A 26732-nucleotide genomic window follows, 5' to 3' on the forward strand; every position below is an offset into this window, starting at 1 on the left:
AACAATAAACCAGACAAAGACAAAAACCAAGGAGTAGTTAGTGAACAAGGGTCAAAACAACAAAGTTTTATGATGCCAAAATGTTTCAGAAAAGGTCTTCATGTCTGAGAGAAAGATAGCTCTTTATTTGTGATTTAGTTTAAATTCAATTTCTTTAGTTATTATATTTAAAATTTAATAAGCCTTATAGAAATTTTTCTTTTTGACTAACAAAAGATGACCTAATCTTGATTGACCTAATCAAATAAAGAATACATTAGTATACAAATAATTTGTCATAACATAATGAAGCTCATAAATATAATAAAATAAATCATAAATTAACACATATCTTTCTTTATAGGTATTTTACCTTTCACCTTTTAAGTGTTAACAATAATACATTATAAAGGTTTAGCATCTCCCTCAAAAACTATAGCCAGTACATTCATGAGCTCTGTTGAGCTGTCATAGGAAACTGACATTAAATAATTTTATGGTTTAACCTACGCCGAGGAAATCAAATGAGCTCTCTCTCATTTTAATTCTAAACTTTCATTTCCAAAAGCCTCAATAATGTTTTTATTCAAAATGACAAATTCCCAGTTTAACAGAAACATTTAGATAAAGTGTGTGATAGAGACAAGACACAGGATCATACACTAGAAACATTAACAATAGCATATTCGAGAAAACATGTTTATACTTTCCAAATAGTAAGTTTTAAATAGCCTAAGCATAACAAAGATTTTACTAACAGTAGGTGAGCTGTGTCCGCTTGGTGTCAGTGTTGAAAGCTGGAAATTTGTGGTTCTAAATCCTGCCCCAGATGGTGACGTGTGTAGTGCATATCTTCTTCTGACAAGAGGACGGTGCAAGCTGAAAAAAAAACGTGAAAAGGCGGTGTCGTTTTTTTTTTTATTAGAGGGTACTTTAGTGATAATTGTGGTTATCAGACGCTAATGCAGTCACTAAACATCGGGGATTTACCTTTGCTTGTGGAATGGCTTTTCGTAAATCGTTGACAATGGAAGAATTCGGACAAAGGAGAAGACTGGAGCCCTGGCGGATTGCTCTGTGTTTTTCTTTGCTGATGTGCTTTGCGGACAGAGTTTCAACTCACATAAGGTATTCAGTGCCCGAGGAGGTGAATGATGGATCTGTTGTAGGAAATCTTGCTAAAGATTTAGGTCTTGATGTGAATACTTTGGTGGACAGACGTTTCCGTATCGTTTCTGGATCTAATGACGCTCTTTTCCGGCTTAATCAGAACAACGGCGTCTTATATGTTCATACAAAGATCGACAGAGAACAAATATGTGATGGGAATAATCCCTGCGTAATAGACCTCAAAGTTGTAGTGGAAAACCCACTGGAGGTTCATTATGTGGGAGTAGATATTACTGATGTAAATGATCACGCTCCTGCTTTTCCAGATAGGCAACAAAGGTTAGAGATTGCGGAGAGCACATTACCGGGGGCGCGCTTTCAGCTCCAAAGTGCGCGTGATCCAGATATCGGGGTAAATTCAGTGCATGCGTATAAAATAAGCCAAAATGAGCATTTTGACCTAGAGATAAGGGACAGGGGCGACGAAAAAGTACCTTTCCTGGTTTTACAAAGAGCACTGGATAGAGAGCGTAAAGCTGAGCACGAACTGACACTGACGGCAGTGGATGGTGGAAATCCACCAAAGTCTGGAACTTTGAATGTCACCATCACTGTTCTTGATATCAACGACAATCGCCCAGTGTTCAGTCAAGAAGTTTACACGGTACATTTACAGGAAAATGTTTCGGTAGGTACTATAGTAATAAAGGTGAGCGCAACCGATCTAGACGATGGTTCAAACGGAGAGGTAATATATTCCCTTAGTAGTAAATTAAGCCGTAAAGTTTATGATGTATTTGATTTGGACGCAGCTTCGGGTGAAATTCGGGTGAAAAGCGGATTAGATTTTGAAAACACTGATGTGTACAGATTAGATATTTTGGCCTCTGATAAAGGCACACCTCCCATGACTGTGGACTGTAGGGTAATTGTGAAAATCTTAGATGTAAATGATAACGCTCCTGAAATAGAAATTATGTCACTTTCTAATTCAGTGCCTGAAGATTCCAAGCCGGGAACTGTTATTTCTTTAATCAGTATTTTAGATAAAGACGCTGGTGTGAATGGAAAAGTTATATGTACTTTGTCCCAGGACATTCCCTTTGAATTAAAACCGTCTATAAAGGACAATATGTACTCTTTAATTACAAAATCGCGTTTAGACAGAGAGGAGACCTCCCTTTATGAAATTAGATTAACTGCTTCAGACCTGGGCCAACCTCCTCAAACTGCACAGAGGACCCTGAGTGTGCAGGTGTCAGACGTGAATGATAATAGTCCAGAGTTTTCTCATAATCCTATTGAACTATATCTAATGGAAAATAACATTCCCGGTGCTTCTATATTTTCTGTAACTGCATCAGACAAAGACACGAATGAAAATGCAGTAATCTCATACAGCATTCTTAGAGGAGATGGTGCAAAGAACAACTGGCCTACATTTCTAAGCATTAACTCTGAAACAGGAGTTATTCATGCGCTAAAGAGTTTTGATTATGAAGTAGCCAAAACGTTCCAGTTCCACGTGCTTGCTACAGATTGTGGAAGTCCGTCACTAAGCAGCAACGTGACAGTGAACGTGTTCATTCTGGATCAGAACGACAACGTTCCAGTGATCTTATATCCAGTCAGCGCTAACGGTTCTGCTGAAGGTGTGGAGGAGATTCCCCGCAATGTCAACGCAGGACATTTGGTGACTAAAGTGAGAGCCTATGACGCGGATATAGGATACAACGGCTGGTTATTATTTTCAGTGCAGGAAGTGAGTGACCACAGTCTGTTTGGTTTGGACCGCTATACAGGACAGATAAGGACCCTTCGCTCCTTCACAGAAACAGATGAAGCTGAACATAAACTGATCATACTGGTCAAAGACAATGGAAACGTGTCACTTTCAGCAACAGCGACTGTGATATTTAAACTTGTTGAACCCAAAGAGGCTTTTGCAACTTCTGATGTTAAAAACACTGTAAAAGAAGAGGAAGAAAATAACGTTACATTTTATTTGATTATTATCTTGAGTTCGGTTTCATTTCTTTTCATTATCAGCATTATTGTGCTGATTGTAATGCAGTGCTCCAAATCTCCAGACCTTTCCTCCAAGTATCTACAAGATACAAATTACGACGGGACTCTGTGTCACAGCATCCAGTACAGATCCGGAGATAAACGCTACATGTTAGTTGGACCCAGAACGAGTATCGGTTCTACTCTAGTTCCAGGCAGTAATGCGAATACTCTAGTGATACAAGATCGCAGGAGGAGAACTTCTGGTGAGGTAAGACTTTAAAACAATTGCATAAAACTAAAGTAAAATATAACAATCATAAATTATTTTTATGTGGAAAATGAACATAAACTTTCCGCAGTACACCGGGACTAGTTGAGCCGCGGTGGAGGGGGGTTGGGGGAATAATAAAGCGCTGCGCAGATCAAAATCCACGCTGTTGTAAGCTGGCAGAGAGCGACACTCTTAAAGCGTCTGCTGTGAAATTGTACAGTCATCATGTCATGTCGGGGAAACATACAGCCAATATTTAACACATTGACGTAAAGACACGGAAATGGGCCTATTCGACACTATAAAAAGTACAATATGTCAAAGCAATCAGGCATGGATTGTTACATGTTACAGAAAACGATTGCATTAATATTGTCTATTGATAGATTGCACTGCACAACCGGCTAGTCTAGCTACCTGCAAAATGCCAACTTTTAGACCAGGTGATAAGGTATACAAACCATAACAATATGCACAGTAAAACTTAAAATACACACTTCCACACTGCATGTAGTTATAAACTAATACAAAAATGATAACTAAAAACACTAAATATTTAATGCCTGATCTAATACTAATTGATGCTTTTTAAGAAATACTGTAGTACTATGATTAATTTAGGTGATGGACTCTTCTGTTGCTGAAAGTCAGAGAGCTGTATCAGTGACCACAATGGAGAGTGTGCAGGTGTATCATGATAGTATTCCAATTGTTTTAAGATTTTACTGGACCAAAATTGGACAGTTGGCTGCTCAGCTGGTCCATGGCTAGGTCTGTGTTACTCCCTCATTTCACTTACGTATAAGCAGATAAAGGTTTTGAGCTCATTTTAAGCATGGCCTTGGCATTTGGAATCTGTTGCTGTTAACTCTCAATATGAAGTCCAAAGAGCTGTCACTGCCTGTGAAACAAGCCATCATTAGGCTGAAAAATCAAAACAAACCCATGTCAGACCTAGCACAAACATTAGGTGTGGCCAAATCAACTATTTGGTACATTCTTAAGAAGAAAGAACACACTGGTGAGCTCTGGAATACTAAAAGCCCCAGAATACCACTGAATCGTTCATTATTTAATTTCACTTCCTATATACTATGGTAGACAGCTAAAAAGTTAGTTTTTTTGCACTGCTATACAGGACAGATAAGGACCTTTTTCTTATTTATAGAAACAAGATAAACTGGTCATAAAGATCAAAAAGGCAATGTAAACATTATCACTTTCAGCAACACCAAGCGTGATTATTAAAGTCATGTAGCTAAATGTTGCTTTTTTAGTTCTAACTGTAAAATGCAGTCAAATATGAGAAGAAAAGTAACATTACATTTTATTTTATTAGTACCTGGACATATTTGTAGAGTTGTTAGTCAACAGTATCATGATGTTTCTGAAAAGGTTTCAAGAGAATTATTTTGGCTAAAAATGAAAATTCCACAATTTTCTTTTTACTGCAAAGCATGTTTGGTGTCTGAAATTTGCTTCTTTATTTTGTAATGTAGCTATGAGGCTAATATTGCTTACAAGTATGGGTAGTTTATATCTACCGGTTTAGCATAATACACACTGCATTTCTAAATCATTATCATACACCTCAATGATTAAGCATGAATAAGTAATCATAAATAGTGTGGTTTCTGATATTGTAGTGAATTGTGAGTTGTGGCCTAAGGATGAAAAGCTGAGTACTATGTTAGAAGGAATTTAAATGATGAACTAGTTTTGTTTTTATTTTATATTTATGCCTTAAACTGACTTATTCTGCCTTTCTCTAAGTTTAAAGATATCTCGGATATGGTATAATTAGGTGTTACTTGTTAGCACCCCTACTAGAAACTTTGAGAACTCCAGACTACAGTGGAAGACTTTGCACACCAAATATTTGGATGGTTCTTGTATGATTGTACATTTTCTTGTCTAAACCGTTTCTTTAAGGTTCGTTCAGTGTAACGTGTGGTCCTGCTCCAGACGGTGTCACTGTTACACAAAGATTGGGAAAGTGAAAGGTGCTTTTACTGCGCATGTCTTGTCTCTTAACGATTCTCATAGAAGAGGAGAAAAACACAGCGTCGAAGATACCTTGTTAAATCAAGAGGACACTTTATATACTCTGAGAATGTATAACAGTGGATACATTTGATTACTTGGGACAAGCAGGATATATTTAACATGAACTCGGATTTAAAGGAATTTTTCACAATGACTGTCGGAGGACAAAGGAGCAAATGGTGGATGGTTTTGTGCTTCTCTTTGCTGATTTACTTAGACGTGCTCGTTTATGCTCAGATTAAGTATTCTATTCCAGAAGAGAGGAAAGAAGGATACGTTGTGGGACATATTGCTAAGGATTTAGGGCTTGATGTCAGTACTCTAGCGAATAGAGGATTTCGAATTGTTTCTGGATCTAAGGATGTTCTTTTCGAGGTAAATCAGAACAATGGCCTCTTATACGTGCATAAGAGAATCGACAGAGAGGAAATATGTGACGGAAGTACGACTTGCCTCATAAACCTTAAAATAGCTATCGATGATCCTCTAGAGGTCCACTATGTAGGGATAGAAATCACGGATATAAATGATAATTCGCCGAATTTTCCAGAGAAAGAGAAAAGACTTGAAATAGCAGAAAACAGGCTTACAGGAGCCCGTTTCCAGCTGCAGGCTGCGCGGGACCCTGATGTAGGTACAAACTCAGTCAGATCATATAAGATAAGTCAAAACGAGCATTTTGATTTACAAGTCAGAGAAAGGGGAGAAGAACAAATTCCTTATTTGGTTTTACAAAAACAACTGGACCGAGAGAAAAAAGGTGAACATAATATAATTCTCACTGCAACTGATGGTGGGACTCCGCCAAAATCAGCAGCTCTTAATGTTACTGTAATAGTTCTTGATTCAAATGATAACCCTCCGGTTTTCAGTCAAGAAACTTATTCCGTAGCCTTACCAGAAAACATGCAACCCGGGGTACTTATTTTGAAAGTCTCCTCCACAGATTTAGACGAAGGTTCTAATGGCAATATAACGTATTCGTTTGGAAGTGAGGTGAACGCTGAGGTTCGCGATATATTCACTTTAGACAGCAAAACAGGAGAAATTCGAACGAAAGGCTTTCTTGATTTTGAAGACACTGATATCTACAAACTGGATGTACAAGCAACAGATAAAGGTCAACCACCATTAACAAGTGAAAGTGGGGTAATCATAAAAATATTGGATGTTAATGACAATGCACCAGAAATAGAGATAACATCGCTCTCTAACGTGATTTCTGAAGATGCACAACCTGGGACTGTCATCTCTTTGATTAGTCTTACAGATAAGGATTCAGGAGTAAATGGAAATGTTGTGTGTCGCCTTAACGAAAATGTACCCTTTGAGTTGAAACCGTCAGTGCAATATAACATGTATTCTTTAGTGACCAGAAGTTATTTGGATAGAGAGTTTGTCTCACAATATGAGATAATGATTAACGCGACAGACCTGGGCCAGCCCTCACTTTCCTCCTTAAAATCGTTTAGCATAACAGTGTCGGATGTCAATGACAACAGACCAGAGTTCTTATTTAACCCCCTAGATGTGTATCTTTTCGAAAATAACTTGCCTGGAGCATCCATATTTTCTGTTTCGGCGCTTGATAAAGACATTAATGAAAATTCTGCAATCTCATACCACATTATTAGAGGAAGTCAGTCAAAAAATGCAATGACATCATTCCTAAATATTAACTCTGAAACAGGAGTTATTCACGCGCTAAAGAGTTTTGATTTTGAAACAACCAAAACGTTCCAGTTCCACGTGCTCGCTACAGATTCTGGAAGTCCGTCTCTAAGCAGCAACGTGACAGTGAACGTGTTCATTCTGGATCAGAACGACAATGTTCCAGTGATCTTATATCCAGTCAGCGCTAACGGTTCTGCTGAAGGTGTGGAGGAGATTCCCCGCAATGTCAACGCAGGACATTTGGTGACTAAAGTGAGAGCCTATGACGCGGATATAGGATACAACGGCTGGTTATTATTTTCAGTGCAGGAAGTGAGTGACCACAGTCTGTTTGGTTTGGACCGCTATACAGGACAGATAAGGACCCTTCGCTCCTTCACAGAAACAGATGAGGCTGAACATAAACTGGTCATACTGGTCAAAGATAATGGAAACGTTTCGCTTTCAGCAACAGCGACTGTGATCATTAAACTTGTTGAACCCAAAGAGGCTTTTGCAACTTCTGATGTTAAAAATGCAGTAAAAGAAGCGGAAGAAAATAACGTCACATTTTATTTGATCATTACCTTGGGTTCGGTTTCATTTCTTTTTATCATCAGTATCATTGTGCTGATTGTAATGCAGTGCTCCAAATCTCCAGACTTTTCCTCCAAGTATTTACAAGATACAAATTACGACGGGACTCTGTGTCACAGCATCCAGTACAGATCCGGAGATAAACGCTACATGTTAGTTGGACCCAGAACGAGTATCGGTTCTACTCTAGTTTCAGGCAGTAATGGGAATACTCTAGTGATACAAGATCGCAGGAGGAGAACTTCTGGTGAGGTAAGAAGCCCATATGTACACTATCCCTTATATATAAATACATAGTTTTGCAAGCGGTGCTCACCAAATTCACAGGATCGCAGGTAATTTTTTTTCTCTTATCCGTGTGGCGGTCTGGAAAAACCAAAATAGTTTTTTTTTCCTGCTCCCAGTATACACTGATATCTCTAATTTTAGAAAACATAAATATAGCCTGTTTTATCATGTAATGAGAGGGATTGCCGTGGATGACGCCGATGATCAAAATGATTAATCATCAATCCCCAAACCAGTAATCTTTAATTCTTCCATAATTTTGTGGGGTGTTTTTTTTTTCCCATAATAAATTAGGTTAAATACGTAGAGGTAGGTGGGACTTATTGCTTGTCTGCTCAGAATAATACTTAAACAGGTTAAGTTAATTGAATAGAGATATATTGAGATGACAAATTAGTTATGGAGAGTTTATGATGTACATATAACACATTTTAACAACCTAAATGATATTTTCTTATATAACTTACAGGATACTGTATGCTGTTATTAATAGACATGGAATGAATACTGGATGGACTTCTTAAGTCCATCTAACAGTTTGTAGGGTATAAAGAAATGGTGCTATAAGGATAAACAAAGTTTAAAGTAATATTTACAACTTGCTCGCTGGGAAAAGACACAAGGGTATTAGCTTTCAGGGATGGGACAAGTAATGCGCCGTCCATGATGCTGAAACCATTACTTTTAACTTTTAGATGCAGGGTCAAAGACCCCAGCACATTTCTTTTGTAAGTGTCTTTAGAGTCACACGCAAGTATAATTTTGTACATCACAAAATAAAAAAGCAATTATTTAGGCTATCTTTCAGCATTTTAACGCTCTATAATTAGGACACCACCTTAATGTTGTTTGTTGTGTATTTATTTTGTCAGTGTGAAATCCTGCTAACTAGAAATGCTATAATTTCAATCTTACATCATTGTTTGGATGAACCTTCCAATTTTACAAAAGTCTGTTTTGTCATTGATGCCCTCCATAAAACTTTGACTTATAAGTGTGTTTGTACAACTCAGTGGGTGAAGTTAAGGAATATAATTCTGTTCCCACTCTCCATGTCATTTTAACAGATCCAATTCATATTCATTCCATTACATACCTTCGCATTATGAATGTATCTGTATAAACATGATATATATTTGCATTTAAAGGTAGAAAATTATTCTAGAAACGCCAGCCTTGTTGTCAGAACAGGTAATTCATGAAAGAGACTCATGGAATCACGGCACATGTGTTAATTCACTATAAATTAAGTCACTATAGATGAGTAAGTCACTATAAATTACCAAAAATCTGAGTATAGCAGTGAAATGTTATACACGGTTATGTATGATTAGAAATTCTATTTCCCTGTAAAATGTATGACTGTCAATACGGAACAGTTATGGAGTCCATTTAAACAATAGATAGGCCACATAAATGCAGATGTGTATCCTTTCTTTACTGGAAGATTGGTGGAGCTTGAAAATGTGAATCTTTGGATTTCCTATGATGAATGGTTTATCATGCACGTGAAGTGTATGTAAGATTATTACTTCACGAAGATTTACATGCTCTTAAGCTTTTAAGGACACTTTGGATCTCATTTAAGTTATTTTAGGTACTCTGTTTTTTTATTTCCATTTTTGCACCAGATGATGTCAGTATTACATTGCAATGGAGAGTCAGTCTTTTGCCCTGCCCACTCTTGTACGTTGTGCCTGAACTGTCTTGTTTAGAACAGGCTCGTTCGACAAGCACAGGAGAAAACACGACATTTAAACAGAAAGGACATTTTTGCAATGGCTTAATTTATAATATATAAAGAGATTGTAGATTTGGTAATTAAACAAAGCAGATGAAGAGCTGTAAAGAGCCGTTCACGATGGGAGATGGAGGACAAAGCCGGAGATGGACGTGTTTGTGGATTGTCTCTTTGTGGCTTTGCTTCGCGGACCAGGCTTCGGCCCAGATAAAGTACTCTGTTCCAGAGGAGGTGAAAGAGGGAACCATTGTAGGAAATCTTGCTAAGGATTTAGGTCTTGATTTGAGTTCTTTGGTGAACAGGCGGCTTCGTATCGTTTCCGGACCCAAGCAAGCACATTTTCAAGCTAATCAGGACGATGGCGTCTTGTACGTTCAAAGGAAAATCGATAGGGAGGAGGTATGTAAGGACACTAGCGCATGCTTGATAAATCTGAAAATTGCTGTAGAAAACCCTTTAGAAATCCATCATGTTGTCGTCGAAATAACAGATATCAACGACAATGTTCCCAGTTTTTCTCAAACGCATCAGCATTTTGAGATAGCTGAGCATACCCCTGTAGGAACAAGCTTCCAGCTGCACGCAGCACGTGACCAGGACACAGCACCAAACTCGGTTCGCAATTATAAATTAAGCCAGAATACTAACTTTGAAATTGATATAAAAAACAGTGAAGGAGATAAAATTCCATTCTTAGTGATACGGAAGCCGCTTGATCGTGAACAAGCAGAGGATTATAGGTTGGTTGTTACAGCTGAAGATGGGGGAAATCCCCCGAAAACGGGCACCTTGAACATTAACGTTAAAGTACTTGACACAAATGATAATCGTCCTGTGTTCAGTCAAAACGTGTATTCGGTAACATTACAAGAAAATGCTCCAGTCGGCACCGTTGTGATTACAGTAAATGCAACTGACAGTGACCAGGGCTCCAACGGTAATATTGAATACGCATTTGTTAAAACTTTAAATCACAAAGTGTATGATGTTTTTCAGTTAGATGGCATTACAGGAGAAATACGAGTTAAAGGTGAAGTAGACTTTGAGGACATGGAAGTTTACAAGTTAGATGTACAGGCGTCGGATAAAGGACAGCCACCTCTCACAGTGGAGAGCAGAGTAATCATTAAGATTTTAGATATGAATGATAATAAACCAGAGATTGAAGTGACTTCTCTTTCAAATGTTGTTGCTGAAGACTCCAGTTCTGGCACAGTTATTTCTTTCATCAGCGTCTCTGACAAAGACTCCGGACTTAACGGAAAGATCGTATGCACTCTAGCAGGCAGTGTACCTTTTGAACTTAAACCATCCATTCAAGACAATATGTATTCATTAGTAACAAAGCAAAACTTAGATCGAGAAATTGTAGCAAGTTATGACATCATTATAACAGCCACGGATTTAGGCCAGCCTCCGTTATCCACCGTTAAAACTTTTCCCGTGCTGGTATCAGATGTAAACGATAACAGACCGCAGTTTTATCAAAATTCTCTTGAACTGTATTTGCTGGAAAATAATACCCCTGGTGCATCAATTTTTCAAGTGAGCGCCTTTGACGACGACTCTGATGAAAACGCGGGGCTATCATATCATATTATCAGAAATGGTGGCGCACGAAATGATATGACTTCATTCCTCAATATTAACTCTGAAACAGGCATTATTAGCGCACTAAAGAGTTTTGATTTTGAAACAACCAAAACGTTCCAGTTCCACGTGCTCGCTACAGATTCCGGAAATCCACCACTGAGCAGTAACGTCACAGTGAACGTGTTCATTCTGGATCAGAACGACAATGTTCCAGTGATCTTATATCCAGTCAGCGCTAACGGTTCTGCTGAAGGTGTGGAGGAGATTCCCCGCAATGTCAACGCAGGACATTTGGTGACTAAAGTGAGAGCCTATGACGCGGATATAGGATACAACGGCTGGTTATTATTTTCAGTGCAGGAAGTGAGTGACCACAGTCTGTTTGGTTTGGACCGCTATACAGGACAGATAAGGACCCTTCGCTCCTTCACAGAAACAGATGAGGCTGAACATAAACTGGTCATACTGGTCAAAGATAATGGAAACGTTTCGCTTTCAGCAACAGCGACTGTGATTATTAAACTTGTTGAACCCAAAGAGGCTTTTGCTGCGTCCGATGTTAAAAACACCATAAAAGAGGAGGGAGACAATAACGTTACATTTTATTTGATCATTACCTTGGGTTCGGTTTCATTTCTTTTCATTATCAGCATTATTGTGCTGATTGTAATGCAGTGCTCCAAATCTCCAGACTTTTCCTCCAAGTATTTACAAGATACAAATTACGACGGGACTCTGTGTCACAGCATCCAGTACAGATCCGGAGATAAACGCTACATGTTAGTTGGACCCAGAACGAGTATCGGTTCTACTCTAGTTCCAGGCAGTAATGGGAATACTCTAGTGATACAAGATCGCAGGAGGAGAACTTCTGGTGAGGTATGGCTATGTCTAACTTTAATGTAATTTTTTATTGAATGACCTAACACCCCCCTTCCCCTGATTACACACACACGCATTACATTTTTCTGTAGGCCTATATATATATATATATATATATATATATATATATATATATATATATATAATGTATATATATATATAGATGCTATAGCACATTACATTAGACATTTTTCATACATTTGTACATTTACTCATGAACCTTTACATATATTGCCTATAGCTGTAGGCCTTCTGTACGTAGTGTACATATACATTTCTTCCAAAGCAAATGTATGAGTCCACATTTTATCCTCTTATTTCATTCTTTTATTCCCTATATAATAATTTGTATATAAATAGTTGTATATAGATTTTCCAACGTCTACATTTGATAGAAACACCGGTGACGTAAAGAGACGTATTTGACGACAGTTAAATAGATTGGCTGTCATTTGGTTTGAACATGTTAAGAAACTACGGTTGGTGAAAATAAATAGACAAATAAATAAAAATATCGCTTGGTGTCAGTGTTACACAATGAGATATTTTCGTTTTGGGACTGCCCATTTTCTGACGTTGCTCATGACACTTCTTTGTAAAGCGACTGCGGTGTGCTGACATTACCTCCAAGATGGGTCGAAATCTTTATTTTGAAAACTGAGTTTTCTTTTTGGTGTTTATGCGGAATATAGCTGTCACGGAAACCAAGTGATTATCGCTTCTGCTAAAAGACAGACGCTGTGATTCTTCTTCGCGATGTATGGTTGCAGACAAAGGCGGAGATGGGAGTACTGCTGGACTGTTCTGTGCTTTTCGTTGCTGATGCGCCTTACGGAGCAGGTTTCCACTCAGATAAGATACTCTGTTCCAGAGGAGGTTAAAGACGGAACCGTTATAGGAAACCTTGCGAAGGATTTGACTCTTGATGTGAGTTCTTTGGTATACAGACGGTTTCGTATAGTTTCTGGGTCTCATGATGATTTTTTTCAGGTTAATCAGAACAATGGCGTCCTGTCTATTCATAAGAAAATCGACCGAGAGGAGATATGTGATAGAAACCGAGCTTGCACAATAAACTTAAAAATCGTCATTGAAAATCCACTTGAAATACATTATATTGAAGTCGAGATAACAGACGTGAATGACAATTTCCCAGTTTTTCCAGAAACCCAAATATATTTAGAAATATCAGAAAATACACGATCAGGTGCACGATTTGAACTTCCAGCAGCGCGTGACCTGGATGCTGGAATAAATTCTATCCGTTCCTATAAACTAGATCAAAATGAACACTTTCAGCTACAGCTGAAAAATGGCGATGATGAGGACAAAATAATCTTTTTAGTCCTGCAGAAGCCGTTAGATAGAGAGCAACATAGCAAACACTTATTAAGTTTGACCGCGTTTGATGGAGGAAATCCTCCCAAATCTGGTACTTTAGACATTATTGTTTCTGTTATTGATGTTAATGACAACATACCTGTTTTTACTCAAGAAATATATACAGTTGCGTTAAACGAAAATGTCCCAGTTGGCACTATAATTACAACTGTTAATGCCAGCGATGCAGACGATGGTCTAAATGGAGAACTTGAGTATACACTTAGACGATCATCCAAAAGTAATGTAAATGACGTGTTTCAGTTAGATAGTGTTACTGGAGAGATTAGTGTAAAGGGAAATATTGACTATGAGGAAAATGAAGTGTACAGATTAAATGTCCAGGCAACTGATAAAGGACAGCCACCGATGACCGTAGATTGTAGAGTTGTAATAAAAGTTATAGACGCAAACGATAATAAACCTGAAATACATATTACGTCACTATCCAACATGGTTCCAGAAGACTCTAAACGGGGAACAGTGATTGCCCTGGTTAGCGTTACTGATAAGGATTCTGGTGTCAATGGTAAAGTTATTTGCAGTCTTTCAGGTAACACACCTTTTGAGTTGAAACCGTCAGTCAAAGATAACATGTATTCATTATTGACGAAAGACGGGTTAGATAGAGAAATTGTTTCACATTACAACATTACCATAATAGCAACGGACTTAGGCCAGCCTCCCCAATCCAGTGACAAATCTCTGAAAGTACTGGTTGCTGACGTGAATGATAACAGCCCAGAATTCTCCCAGAATCCTCTTGAACTCTATTTACTGGAAAATAATTCACCTGGGGAACTCATGTTTTCTGTAAGTGCCACTGACAGAGATGCTAATGAAAATGCAGCAGTCACTTATTCTATTATCAGAAGAGACGGTATACAAAATGACATGGCATCGTTTATAAACGTCAATGCTGAAAACGGGCAAATGCGCGCTTTAACAAGTTTCGACTTTGAAAAGGTCAAAACGTTCCAGTTCCACGTGCTCGCTACAGATTCTGGAAGTCCGTCTCTAAGCAGCAACGTCACAGTGAACGTGTTTATTCTGGATCAGAATGACAACGTTCCAGTGATCTTATATCCAGTCAGCGCTAACGGTTCTGCTGAAGGTGTGGAGGAGATTCCCCGCAATGTCAACGCAGGACATTTTTTGACTAAAGTGAGAGCCTATGACGCGGATATAGGATACAACGGCTGGTTATTATTTTCAGTGCAGGAAGTGAGTGACCACAGTCTGTTTGGTTTGGACCGCTATACAGGACAGATAAGGACCCTTCGCTCCTTCACAGAAACAGATGAGGCTGAACATAAACTGGTCATACTGGTCAAAGACAATGGAAACGTTTCACTTTCAGCAACAGCGACTGTGATCATTAAACTTGTTGAACCCAAAGAGGCTTTTGCAACTTCTGATGTTAAAAACGCAGTAAAAGAAGAGGAAGAAAATAATGTTACATTTTATTTGATCGTTACTTTGGGCTCGGTTTCTTTTCTTTTCGTCATCAGCATTACTGTGCTGATTGTAATGCAGTGCTCCAAATCTCCAGACTTTTCCTCCAAGTATTTACAAGATACAAATTACGACGGGACTCTGTGTCACAGCATCCAGTACAGATCCGGAGATAAACGCTACATGTTAGTTGGACCCAGAACGAGTATCGGTTCTACTCTAGTTCCAGGCAGTAATGCGAATACATTGAGGGGAACGAGTATGCGCAGTCCTGAGGTGAGTTTTCACGGTTTTCCATTCATATTAAGGGTAACTTTTTTTTATTATTTTCTCAGTATACACGAGTAACACTCCACTTAGTCATGTTTACTGTAAGTTTTGTGACAATACACTTGGTGTCGCTACATTACAGATTAACCATTCCAAATGCTGCATATACACGCAGTGTCGAGCTTTACCCCACCTCCTGTGACGCACGCACGTTGGGCCAGTAGTGCTGCTGCATGTTGGGGCAGAGCAACGTCTGTAAATGTGAAACATTGCAAATGAGTATGTGTATTTTTTTACTGCTTAAAATCTACTGAACCGCGCGGAGCAGGAAGGTTCAGCGAACAGGTATCTTTTGTTGATGGTGAAGAGGAATTTTGCGTTTTCGTCATGGCAACTCGACAGTACGCAAGGTTAACGGCGATTTTGAGCTGCTTTTTTGTGCTGTGTTTCTGTGGTAAAGTACTAGCTCAGATTCGCTACTCTATTGCAGAAGGATCTACACAAGGATCTGTTGTAGGGAATATTGCCAAAGATCTGGGCCTTGATGTAAGTAAACTTAAAGATCGACGCTTTCGGATTGTTTCTGGATCAAAGGATGGCTTCTTACAGATAAACCAGGACAATGGAGCGCTTTTTGTGAGTGGGAACATAGACAGGGAGGAGCTTTGCGAGAAAAGCAACGTGTGCACAGTGAACCTTAAAACAGTGGCCGAAAATCCTTTGGAAATCCATTACATCGAGGTAGAAATTGCAGATATTAACGACAATTCTCCTGTTTTTCCTGTGCGTGAAAAGCATTTAGAGATACCAGAAAATGCTGTGCCCCAGAGTACGCGCCTCCCACTGGACGCTGCGCGTGATTTAGACGCTGGGGTAAATTCTCTGCATAAGTACACCCTCAGTCCGAATAACTACTTTGAATTAGATGTTAAAACTCGTGAAGAAGACAAAATTCCTTTTTTGATTTTGAAAAAGCAGCTTGATAGAGAACAGAAAGCCCAGCTGAATCTAACTTTGACAGCCTATGATGGAGGAAAGCCAGAAAGATCCGGTTCAGTTAACATTACTATAACTGTTGTTGACATTAACGATAACGCCCCAGTTTTTAATCGTCAGGTGTACACTGTAACAATAGAGGAAAATATCGAGTCTGGTTCATCGGTAATAAAACTGCATGCCACAGATTTAGATGAGGGAGCCAACGGACAAGTTGTTTATGCTTTTGACAAAAGTCTAATGAGCAAAGCTTTTGATAAATTTGAAATAAACTCTAATACAGGAGAGATTACTGTAAAAGGGTCAATAGATTTTGAAGAACAGCGTGTGTATGAAATAGATATACAAGCGTCTGATAAAGGCCAAGTACCTTTAACGGGTCACTGCAGTATCATAATTAATATAAAGGATGTGAATGATAATGCACCCGAGATTGACGTGACCTCGCTTTCCACTGAGATATTAGAGGACTCAAATCCAGGGACAGCTATATCTCTGATCAGCGTTTCTGACAGAGATTCAGGTGAGAACGGAATGGTTATATGTAGCCTTACAGATGGCATCTCTTTTGAGTTGAAACCATCTTTCCAGAAGAGCATGTACTCTCTGGTTACTAAAGGTCTGTTAGACAGGGAGACTATTTCTATATGCACAATAACCATAATGTGCAAGGATAGAGGGGAGCCATCTTTATCCTCACAAAAGACAATACAAGTTAACATTGCAGATGTCAATGACAACAGTCCAGTGTTTCCACAAAACCCATTTAATTTTTACGTAAGTGAAAACAACACCCCAGGCACGTCTATATTTTCTATTAGTGCCTTTGACATAGACCAAAATGAAAATGCGCACATATCTTATCACATTCTGAAAGCAGAGGGCCATGAGCCAAACATTGTCTCTTACCTGAATATAAATTCAGAGGATGGGAATGCTTATGTTTATGCGCTAAAACGCTTTGACTTTGAAACTACAAAGACGTTTCAGTTCCATATTGTTGCTTCAGATTCTGGAACTCCATCCCTAAGTAGCAACGCCACAGTGAACGTGTTCATTCTGGATCAGAACGACAATGTTCCAGTGATCTTATATCCAGTCAGCGCTAACGGTTCTGCTGAAGGTGTGGAGGAGATTCCCCGCAATGTCAACGCAGGACATTTGGTGACTAAAGTGAGAGCCTATGACGCGGATATAGGATACAACGGCTGGTTATTATTTTCAGTGCAGGAAGTGAGTGACCACAGTCTGTTTGGTTTGGACCGCTATACAGGACAGATAAGGACCCTTCGCTCCTTCACAGAAACAGATGAGGCTGAACATAAACTGGTCATACTGGTCAAAGATAATGGAAACGTGTCACTTTCAGCAACAGCGACTGTGATCATTAAACTTGTTGAACCCAAAGAGGCTTTTGCAACTTCTGATGTTAAAAACGCTGTAAAAGAAGAGGAAGAAAATAACGTTACATTTTATTTGATCATTACCTTGGGCTCGGTTTCATTTCTTTTCATTATCAGCATTATTGTGCTGATTGTAATGCGATGCTCCAAATCTCCAGACTTTTCCTCCAAGTATTTACAAGATACCAATTATGATGGCACATTGTGTAACAGCATCCAGTACAGATCCGGAAATAAACAGTACATGCTAGTTGGACCCAGAATGAGTATCGGTTCTACTCTAGTTTCTGGGAGTAATGGGAACACCTTAGTAATTCCAGATCGCAGAAGAAGAGCTTCTGGTGAGGTAAGAAAATCAGCTAGGTTGTGTTATAATTTTTTTTTCTCAAGAACATGTAACTCTGGTAGTAGTTTTATCTTAGGTTAACTGGCTGTAGCTTTGCTCTTAGCTTTGAACTTCAATATTACCAATATTTTTAGGTGGCTAATGTATGGGTGACATAAATCTACACTGACATCTTACTTCTCAAAATATTTACAATGTACTCTTTATTTTTCTTTCTGAACTTCAGTCCAATTAAGATCAAACTCTGATATTTACTATGCTACACTGTTATACATTTTTAACATATTTAAGTTTAAATTGATGGGATTTCCTTGACTTTTCATTTCAAATTGGCTTTACAGCTCTCATCTCCCTGTCTTTCTGTTTTTTCCTCTAGGCGGCAGAAAGATTATGTTTACAGGTTGTCTGTCCATCCCTTCCTTTGTCCATCCGATAGTCTTTTAGATGCATATCTTAAGAAATAGTGGTTGAATGTTTGTAGGGTTTATACAGAATTATCAATGTAACCAGCAGAAGAACTGATTAGATTTTGAAACAAATCTTAACAGGGTCAAGGTCACAGCAAGGTCAGATATCTGAAATGTTTTTTTCTTCAACAGCTTCCTTCCTGTTTGAAGCCTATTCTAAGGGTATTAGAGGCATACAAATTAGAAACAATAAGGACCAGACTTGTTGGTGGAGAAGATATCCCCATAAGACATTAAAGATGAGGTCTGCTTTTCTATCTTTTAATTTCTGTTTTTGGCACAATCTCGCTCTCATTTTTCCTCTCTTTTCTTTTTTCTATCTGTCTTTCACCCACCCTTTCTGACTTTCTTTATGTAATTTCATTTTTTCTTGCTTTCTTTTTCCTTCCTTCTTTCCTTCTTTCCTTCCTTCCATGCATGTATGCATTCATCCATCCATCTCTTTCAGCTCATTGCAAGAATTATGTATTATCTTCAGGAATTTAGTTTTAAAATGAATTTCACATATTCAATTTGACTGAATTTTATATTCATCATTTATATACACAAGTGAATATTATAACAAATGCTCTCAGATGGCCTCAAGTGCTACACTATATACAAGAAAATAAATACAATAAGAACAAGACATTTTCTACAGAAAGTAGTTACAAATATAAAATGTACAGTTATGCTGGTAGCATGATATCAAGATGAGCAGCATCACATTACACAGATTACAGGTCACAGTAGTGAGATAAGAGTTAAAAGTCTATATTGTACAGATAACAGGCCATATTCAGACTAAGTGTTCAAAAGTTACTTCAGAATTTACCTAGGGCATATATATATATATATATATATATATATATATATATATATATATATATATATATATATATATAACACACACACACATATATGTGTGTGTTTGCGTGTGTGTGTCTGTATGTGTGTATAAGGGTTGAGTTACTCAGCTGTTTTAAGTGAATTTTCTGAGATGGCTATTCAGATTATTAAAATTGCCCATGTGTAGTTTACCCTTGAGTAGAAATGCTGACGTGGGTTTTCATTTGGGCCAAGTTTAAGTTCAGTTTCACTGCACAGAGCTCCATCTCCCACTGGCATCTGGCAGCCTACTTAAAAAGAGAGAGCACATGAATAGACTGCCACAAACCATACAGAGGTGTAGACAATCATTCATAATTCACTTGTTCTATTTTATTATGCATTTAATTTGCTATTTATTTTGTCAAATTAATAAAATAATGTTTTGAATAATTTGATGCACTATCTTTTAAAGAAAACCTGCCTCTGATTTAAAGGATAAACTGACCAAGCATTCATCTGCCATATATACAGTTAAAAAAAAAACTTTTATAATATTATTCATAAAAATGTTCAGTCCTTGAGATAAGCTGTGTCTTTTATTGGCTTATTTCTGTATTGAATATTGGCCTCAAATGTCTTTTTTTTAATCTGTCTGCACTCGCTATGCATATATAACTCAACTCTCAGTAGTGGTTCTGTATAGATGAATATATTTGTGGACTGAACTCACAAGTGATGGACTAAGTGTCTGCTGACTTAGTGTATGTGTTACGATAAAGTAGTGGCAGAATTCACAAGCATTAACTATAACATAGTATCAGACATTCACAGGTTGGTAAGGGTTGCTGTTGTGACAATCGTGATGGCCTGATAATCGACTATTTTTAAGTGTGATGATGCATGACAAAATGCTTCGGAAGCATTTCCCAGATAGCAGAAGGTCAAGCAAGTTATAGCTGAGGTGTGCAGGGCCTGAGATTATGCTTTAAAGATGCTCAAACATCTCTTGCTGAAGAGGTCCCTGATAGCTGGTTGGGCATAAATGTTGATGAACTTGGCTGTTTTTAGAGTTTTATGGTCTGCATGCTCTCCACTGTGACTCTGTAGAAGATGGTGTGACGTCTGGGGGACAGGTTTACTTTGTTTAGTTTCCTTTGGAAGTGGTAGTGCTAGGCCTTTTTCTCAAGGTGGGATGAGTTGACTGTCTATGTGAGATCTTTACTGATGTGAACTCCCATAAATTTGAAGGAAGTCACTATTTCAACAGCAGTCTCCCCAATACTCAGAGGTGTTTGCACTTTGTTATTTAAAAGAAAAAACAGAGTACAGCTTCCAGTGTCAGGTTGCTATGAATTTCGAGCTCAGTGGCAGCCTCGAGGTGTCAGTACAAAACCACTTATGGCTCCTGACGTCAAACATACACCCCACCCCTTCACTTCTCCTGTACATTCAGGCAACCGCTAAAACGCTAAGCTTTCGACACATCGTCTCTTTGTTACAGTTTAATTTACGATGCTGATATGAACAGTGTTGTATAGCAAAACTAATGTCCATGGAATAGCCTTAATGTTTTTGTAAATAGCTGTTGTGATAGCTGAAAATGGAACGAAGGGGACGTGCGATATGGCGGAAACCACACGCAAGATTCTTCTTTGTGGTAATTTTGCTGTTGTTTGACAGAATGATTTGCGCGCAGATACAATGGTCCGTTTCCGAAGAACAGAATGACGGTACCCTGGTTGGGAATATCGCCAAGGATTTAGGTATCGACCACAGGATCCTAAAGGAGCGAGGATTACGCATTGTATCAGCCTCGGCAGAGTCGAGGTTCAGGGTAAATCAAGACGATGGAGGGCTGTATGTGAACGGCAAAATAGACAGAGAAGAGGTCTGCGCAGGAGGCAACAATTGTATGGAAAATTTGAAAATTGTTCTTGAAAATCCATTGGAGATTCACTATGTATCAGTACATATTTTGGACATAAACGACAATGCTCCGAATTTCATTGAGAAAACCAGACATTTGGATATAGGAGAATCAGCTTTACCGGGCACACGATTCCAGCTCCAAGCAGCTTACGACCCTGATAGTGGCAGTAATTCTGTTCAGAGTTATAAACTGAGTCACAACGATCACTTTCGATTAGAAGTCAAAGATCGAGAAGAAGGCAAAATTCCTATTCTGATATTACAAAAGCAGTTAGACAGAGAAGCTGCACAGAATATAAAATTGTTATTAACCGCTGTAGATGGCGGAAAACCATCAAAATCTGGAACAATGGAAATAATCATAAATGTGCTGGATATAAATGATAACGCACCTGTTTTTACTGAAGATGCCTATACTGTAATGCTGCAGGAAAACGCGCCTATAGGCACAACAGTAATACAGCTGAACGCCACAGATTTAGATGACGGCTCAAATGGCGAGATTGTTTATTCGATAAGTAATAATGTAAACAAAAAATTACGCGAACTTTTTGAAATATCTCCGATCACTGGTGAAATCACTGTGAAGGGAGTTTTAGATTTTGAAGTCAAAGACAAATATGAAATTGATATTCAGGCATCCGACAAAGGGCTTGTACCAATGATGTCAGACAAGACGGTAACTATAAAGATTGTAGATGTAAATGACAATGCGCCAGAGATAGAGGTGACATCATTTTCAAGTGTCATTCCGGAAGATTCCAGATCTGGGACTACAGTTGCTTTGATAAGTGTAACTGATTTAGACTCTGGGGTCAACGGAAAAGTTTCTTGTTCAGTACCTGAGGACATGCCTTTCAAGCTTTTTTCAGCCTCACATGATAATGTTTACTCCTTAGTTACATCGTCATCACTTGATAGGGAAATTGCATCTCAGTATGATATTACATTATCTGCAAAAGACGCAGGGAACCCGCCGTTGTCATCGATGAAGACTATAACTGTACAAGTTTCAGATGTTAATGATAATAGTCCTGAGTTTATTATTTCCCCATACACGTTTTATGTAATGGAAAACAATGCTCCAGGAACATCTTTATTTTCTGTATTTGCTTTTGATCGAGACTCAGATGAAAACGCAGCAATCAACTATCAGATATGGAGAGATAATCTCAAAGACAACAAGTACACATCTTTTATCAATGTAAATTCTGAAAATGGCGCCATATACGCGTTAAAGAGTTTTGACTTTGAGACAATAAAGACGTTCCAGTTCCACGTGCTCGCTACAGATTGTGGAAGTCCGTCACTAAGCAGCAACGTGACAGTGAACGTGTTCATTCTGGATCAGAACGACAATGTTCCAGTGATCTTATATCCAGTCAGCGCTAACGGTTCTGCTGAAGGTGTGGAGGAGATTCCCCGCAATGTCAACGCAGGACATTTGGTGACTAAAGTGAGAGCCTATGACGCGGATATAGGATACAACGGCTGGTTATTATTTTCAGTGCAGGAAGTGAGTGACCACAGTCTGTTTGGTTTGGACCGCTATACAGGACAGATAAGGACCCTTCGCTCCTTCACAGAAACAGATGAGGCTGAACATAAACTGGTCATACTGGTCAAAGATAATGGCAACGTTTCACTTTCAGCAACAGCGACTGTGATTATTAAACTTGTTGAACCCAAAGAGGCTTTTGCTGCGTCCGATGTTAAAAACACAGTAAAAGAGGAGGGAGACAATAACGTTACATTTTATTTGATTATTACCTTGGGTTCGGTTTCATTTTTTTTCATTATCAGCATTATTGTGCTGATTGTAATGCAGTGCTCCAAATCTCCAGATTATTCCTCCAAGTATTTACAAGATACAAATTACGACGGGACTCTGTGTCACAGCATCCAGTACAGATCCGGAGATAAACGCTACATGTTAGTTGGACCCAGAACGAGCATCGGTTCTACTCTAGTTCCAGGCAGTAATGCGAATACTCTAGTGATACAAGATCGCAGGAGGAGAACTTCTGGTGAGGTAAGAAGGACTTACTTCTTCCAAGGACTATTCTAACCTGTAACCATTACTTTGAGATTAACCCAAATCATGTGCAAACTATGAGAAATAAAAATGATTCTGCATCAGAATGCAAAAGAGTATGGTCACTACTGTTTGTACATTTGCACTTGTAAATTCATTATAGTTTACTCACAACCGCCTTGCATAATTATATCATAGGCCTATAGTGCTTGCAGTTTATAAATCAGCCGTCCTGTTCAAACCAGCAGAAAGTGCACGAAACGCTAAGAAGAGGGGGAAATCTCACTGTAACCATTTAAAAGTAGCATAATACTGCAGTGCTTGCAAATTTTATAGTGACTGATTGAGCCAATTTCTGCCATGATTGGACGAAGTAACATGGGTGTTGAAAGCTTGTTTTGTATGTATGTGTCTATAATGTATGAAGCCTGTGTATTTATGTACTGTATGTAAATTTTTATTTAAATACCATTCCACTCATTTTAACGTATCAGACTCCTCTCAAGAATGATTTGGTCAAGATCTATTGACGCAGAATCATGTGTGTAAGGACAGGAAGCCATGCAGCAACTGCGGCTGCTGGCAGATTAGTTCCGGGGCATTTGTCGCTGCCCAAGGTACTAGCTCTGGGCTTTACATTTTTGTCATTGTTCTTTACTCTCTTATATATTTACTTAATTGTTTTGTTTGTTTGCTTGGTGTTAGGTAATTTAGTTAGGTGGTGAATAAGTTAGTTTGGTACTTTGCTGTGGATTCTACACAGTCTTGTCCAGTTCAAGAAAAACAACGGCTGAATGGCTGAAAAACGTAACTGCTGTGCCTACATCGTCTTGCAGGTAAACACTTTCACTGCAATAAACGTTTAATTCACGAGGTGTCACTGTAGAACTAGAAGATGGTTCTTGACGTAAAAATAAGATGGTTGTCGTGCCCGCCCTTTCAGTGACCACGGATATCTGCCAAATATCAGACGGAATGAAGTGAGAACATGCGTTAGTCTTAGGGCACTTTGTAGTCCGGTATAGAGGATATTATGTTCATATGCAGGATTAAGTAACGTGCGTTTGTGGTGATTATTTTGTGTAGGATTTGTAACCGCTCAAAATGGAACAAAGGAGAGGTGCTTCATGGCGAAGGATACATGTAAGGCTTGCCTTCATGGCTGTATCGTTGTTGTTTGGAAGAGCGGTATGGGCACAGATACGGTATTCTGTTTCTGAAGAGCAGAAGGACGGTACCGTGGTTGGAAATATTGCAAAGGATTTAGGAATTGATGCAAGAAGCTTAAGAGAGAGAGGATTCCGCATCGTGTCGTCTTCAGGGGAGTCACTGTTTAAGGTAAATCAGAATGACGGAGCGTTGTATGTTAGTGGAAACGTAGACAGAGAGACGGTGTGCGAGAAAAGCATATCGTGCACGATCAATCTCAAGATCGCCATGGAAAATCCACTGGAGATTCATTATGTGACTGTAGAGATTATAGACGTGAACGATCATGCTCCTGTGTTTACTGAAAAAGAAACACTCTTAGAGATATGGGAGTCGGCGTTACCCGGAACGCGTTTTCAGCTTCACGCAGCCCGCGACCCTGACAGCGGATCAAATTCTATTCAAACCTATAAACTCAGCCAGAATGATCATTTCCGACTCGAAGTCAAAGATCGTGGAGAAGGTGGTAAAATTCCCGTTCTGGTCTTACAGAAGCCCATAGACAGAGAGATCATGCAAAGCATGAAAACGTTATTAACTGCAGTCGACGGTGGAAGACCCTCCAAATCTGGAACAATGGAAATAACTGTTCGTGTGTTGGATGTAAATGATAACATGCCAGTTTTTACCAAAGACGTTTATTCCATCCAGCTGAATGAAAACGCACCTTTAGGTACCACTGTCATAAGAGTGAATGCCACAGACTTAGATGACGGCCCAAATGGAGAAGTTGTTTATGGATTCGCTAATAATGTTGACAGTAATTTGCGCAAGCTTTTTGATATAGACTCAATCACTGGAGAAATTGTTGTGAAAGGACACATTGATTTTGAAGCAACGAGTGCATATGAAATTGATATAACAGCATCAGACAAAGGTACTGTACCACTGACAACAGATAAGAGTGTGATTATAAAAATAGTCGATGTCAATGACAATGCGCCAGAAATAGAGTTAACATCACTTTCAAGCTCTGTTTCAGAAGATTCCAGACCAGGCACCACAGTTGCTTTGATAAGTGTGACTGATTTAGATTCTGGAATTAACGGGAAAGTTTTCTGTTCAGTTCCTGATGATATACCATTTAAATTAATGCCGTCTTCACAGGACAACATTTATTCATTAGTTACTACATCATCCATTGACAGAGAGAAGCACTACGAGTATGACATCACATTAGTTGCTAAAGATGCAGGAGAACCGTCTTTATCATCAGTGAAAAGTTTAACCATCTTGGTGTCAGATATAAACGACAATAATCCAGAGTTTTCTCTCTCCCCTTACACATTTTACGTTATGGAAAATAATATTCCAGGCATGTCCTTATTCTGTGTTTCGGCTTCTGACAGAGACACAAATGAAAACGCAATAATCACCTATGAAATAATGAGAGAAAATGGCGAAGATAATAAACAAATGTTTGTAAATGTAAATGCGGAAAATGGGTGTATTTACGCGTTAAAAAGTTTTGACTTTGAAAAGGTCAAAACTTTCCAGTTCCACGTGATCGCTACAGATTCCGGAAATCCACCACTGAGCAGTAACGTCACAGTGAACGTGTTCATTCTGGATCAGAACGACAACGTTCCAGTGATCTTATATCCAGTCAGCGCTAACGGTTCTGCTGAAGGTGTGGAGGAGATTCCCCGCAATGTCAACGCAGGACATTTGGTGACTAAAGTGAGAGCCTATGACGCGGATATAGGATACAACGGCTGGTTATTATTTTCAGTGCAGGAAGTGAGTGACCACAGTCTGTTTGGTTTGGACCGCTATACAGGACAGATAAGGACCCTTCGCTCCTTCACAGAAACAGATGAGGCTGAACATAAACTGGTCATACTGGTCAAAGATAATGGAAACGTTTCACTTTCAGCAACAGCGACTGTGATCATTAAACTTGTTGAACCCAAAGAGGCTTTTGCTGCGTCCGATGTTGAAAACGCAGTAAAAGAAGAGGAAGAAAATAACGTTACATTTTATTTGATCATTACCTTGGGTTCGGTTTCATTTCTTTTCATCATCAGTATCATTGTGCTGATTGTAATGCAGTGCTCCAAATCTCCAGACTTTTCCTCCAAGTATTTACAAGATACAAATTACGACGGGACTCTGTGTCACAGCATCCAGTACAGATCCGGAGATAAACGCTACATGTTAGTTGGACCCAGAACGAGTATCGGTTCTACTCTAGTTCCAGGCAGTAATGCGAATACTCTAGTGGTACAAGATCGCAGGAGGAGAACTTCTGGTGAGGTAAGA

The 26732-nt window shown here is 38.8% G+C and overlaps 6 protein-coding genes across 8 annotated transcripts in view; all 6 read left to right on the plus strand.

Annotated features, from left to right (window-relative positions):
- The first annotated feature begins 269 nt into the window (after positions 1–269).
- Positions 270–4296, plus strand: LOC128318952 (protocadherin beta-15-like). Its single transcript, XM_053237241.1, has one exon. The coding sequence runs from the start codon at positions 983–985 to the stop codon at positions 3377–3379; it is 2397 nt and encodes a 798-aa protein (XP_053093216.1). The 5' UTR covers positions 270–982; the 3' UTR covers positions 3380–4296.
- A 16-nt stretch (positions 4297–4312) lies between these two features.
- Positions 4313–9370, plus strand: LOC128318953 (protocadherin alpha-8-like). The gene has a single exon (XM_053237243.1). The coding sequence runs from the start codon at positions 5537–5539 to the stop codon at positions 7961–7963; it is 2427 nt and encodes an 808-aa protein (XP_053093218.1). The 5' UTR covers positions 4313–5536; the 3' UTR covers positions 7964–9370.
- A 32-nt stretch (positions 9371–9402) lies between these two features.
- LOC128318954 (protocadherin alpha-4-like) lies at positions 9403–12251 on the plus strand. Its single transcript, XM_053237244.1, has one exon. The coding sequence runs from the start codon at positions 9789–9791 to the stop codon at positions 12192–12194; it is 2406 nt and encodes an 801-aa protein (XP_053093219.1). The 5' UTR covers positions 9403–9788; the 3' UTR covers positions 12195–12251.
- A 135-nt stretch (positions 12252–12386) lies between these two features.
- Positions 12387–15359, plus strand: LOC128318732 (protocadherin alpha-3-like). Its single transcript, XM_053236555.1, has one exon. It carries the CDS (start codon positions 12927–12929, stop codon positions 15351–15353), a length of 2427 nt encoding a protein of 808 aa, XP_053092530.1. The 5' UTR covers positions 12387–12926; the 3' UTR covers positions 15354–15359.
- Positions 15360–15662: 303 nt separating this feature from the next.
- Positions 15663–19301, plus strand: LOC128318731 (protocadherin alpha-13-like). Its single transcript, XM_053236554.1, has one exon. It carries the CDS (start codon positions 15663–15665, stop codon positions 18099–18101), a length of 2439 nt encoding a protein of 812 aa, XP_053092529.1. The 3' UTR covers positions 18102–19301.
- Positions 19302–19416: 115 nt separating this feature from the next.
- The window catches only part of LOC113529863 (protocadherin alpha-C2), a 102967-nt gene continuing 95651 nt past the window's right edge, over positions 19417–26732 (plus strand). The window contains exon 1 of one of the 3 annotated variants that reach the window (XM_053236882.1): positions 19417–23258. In XM_053236882.1, the coding sequence (XP_053092857.1) occupies positions 20898–23258 (2361 nt within the window). In that variant the 5' untranslated portion in view covers positions 19417–20897. Of the gene's footprint in view, positions 23259–23298; positions 26727–26732 lie in introns of those variants that run through there. The other 2 variants (XM_053236881.1, XM_053236880.1) reach the window with 2 other exon arrangements.

This window comes from Pangasianodon hypophthalmus, chromosome 9, assembly GCF_027358585.1.
Source record: "Pangasianodon hypophthalmus isolate fPanHyp1 chromosome 9, fPanHyp1.pri, whole genome shotgun sequence".
Lineage (NCBI taxonomy): Eukaryota > Metazoa > Chordata > Actinopteri > Siluriformes > Pangasiidae > Pangasianodon > Pangasianodon hypophthalmus.

Excerpts from the sequence above, each read along its gene's own strand:
- LOC128318731 (XM_053236554.1), top strand. The coding sequence starts at position 15,663 with ATGGCAACTCGACAGTACGCAAGGTTAACGGCGATTTTGAGCTGCTTT.
- LOC128318952 (XM_053237241.1), top strand. The coding sequence starts at position 983 with ATGGCTTTTCGTAAATCGTTGACAATGGAAGAATTCGGACAAAGGAGA.
- LOC128318954 (XM_053237244.1), top strand. The coding sequence starts at position 9,789 with ATGAAGAGCTGTAAAGAGCCGTTCACGATGGGAGATGGAGGACAAAGC.
- LOC128318732 (XM_053236555.1), top strand. The coding sequence starts at position 12,927 with ATGTATGGTTGCAGACAAAGGCGGAGATGGGAGTACTGCTGGACTGTT.
- LOC128318953 (XM_053237243.1), top strand. The coding sequence starts at position 5,537 with ATGAACTCGGATTTAAAGGAATTTTTCACAATGACTGTCGGAGGACAA.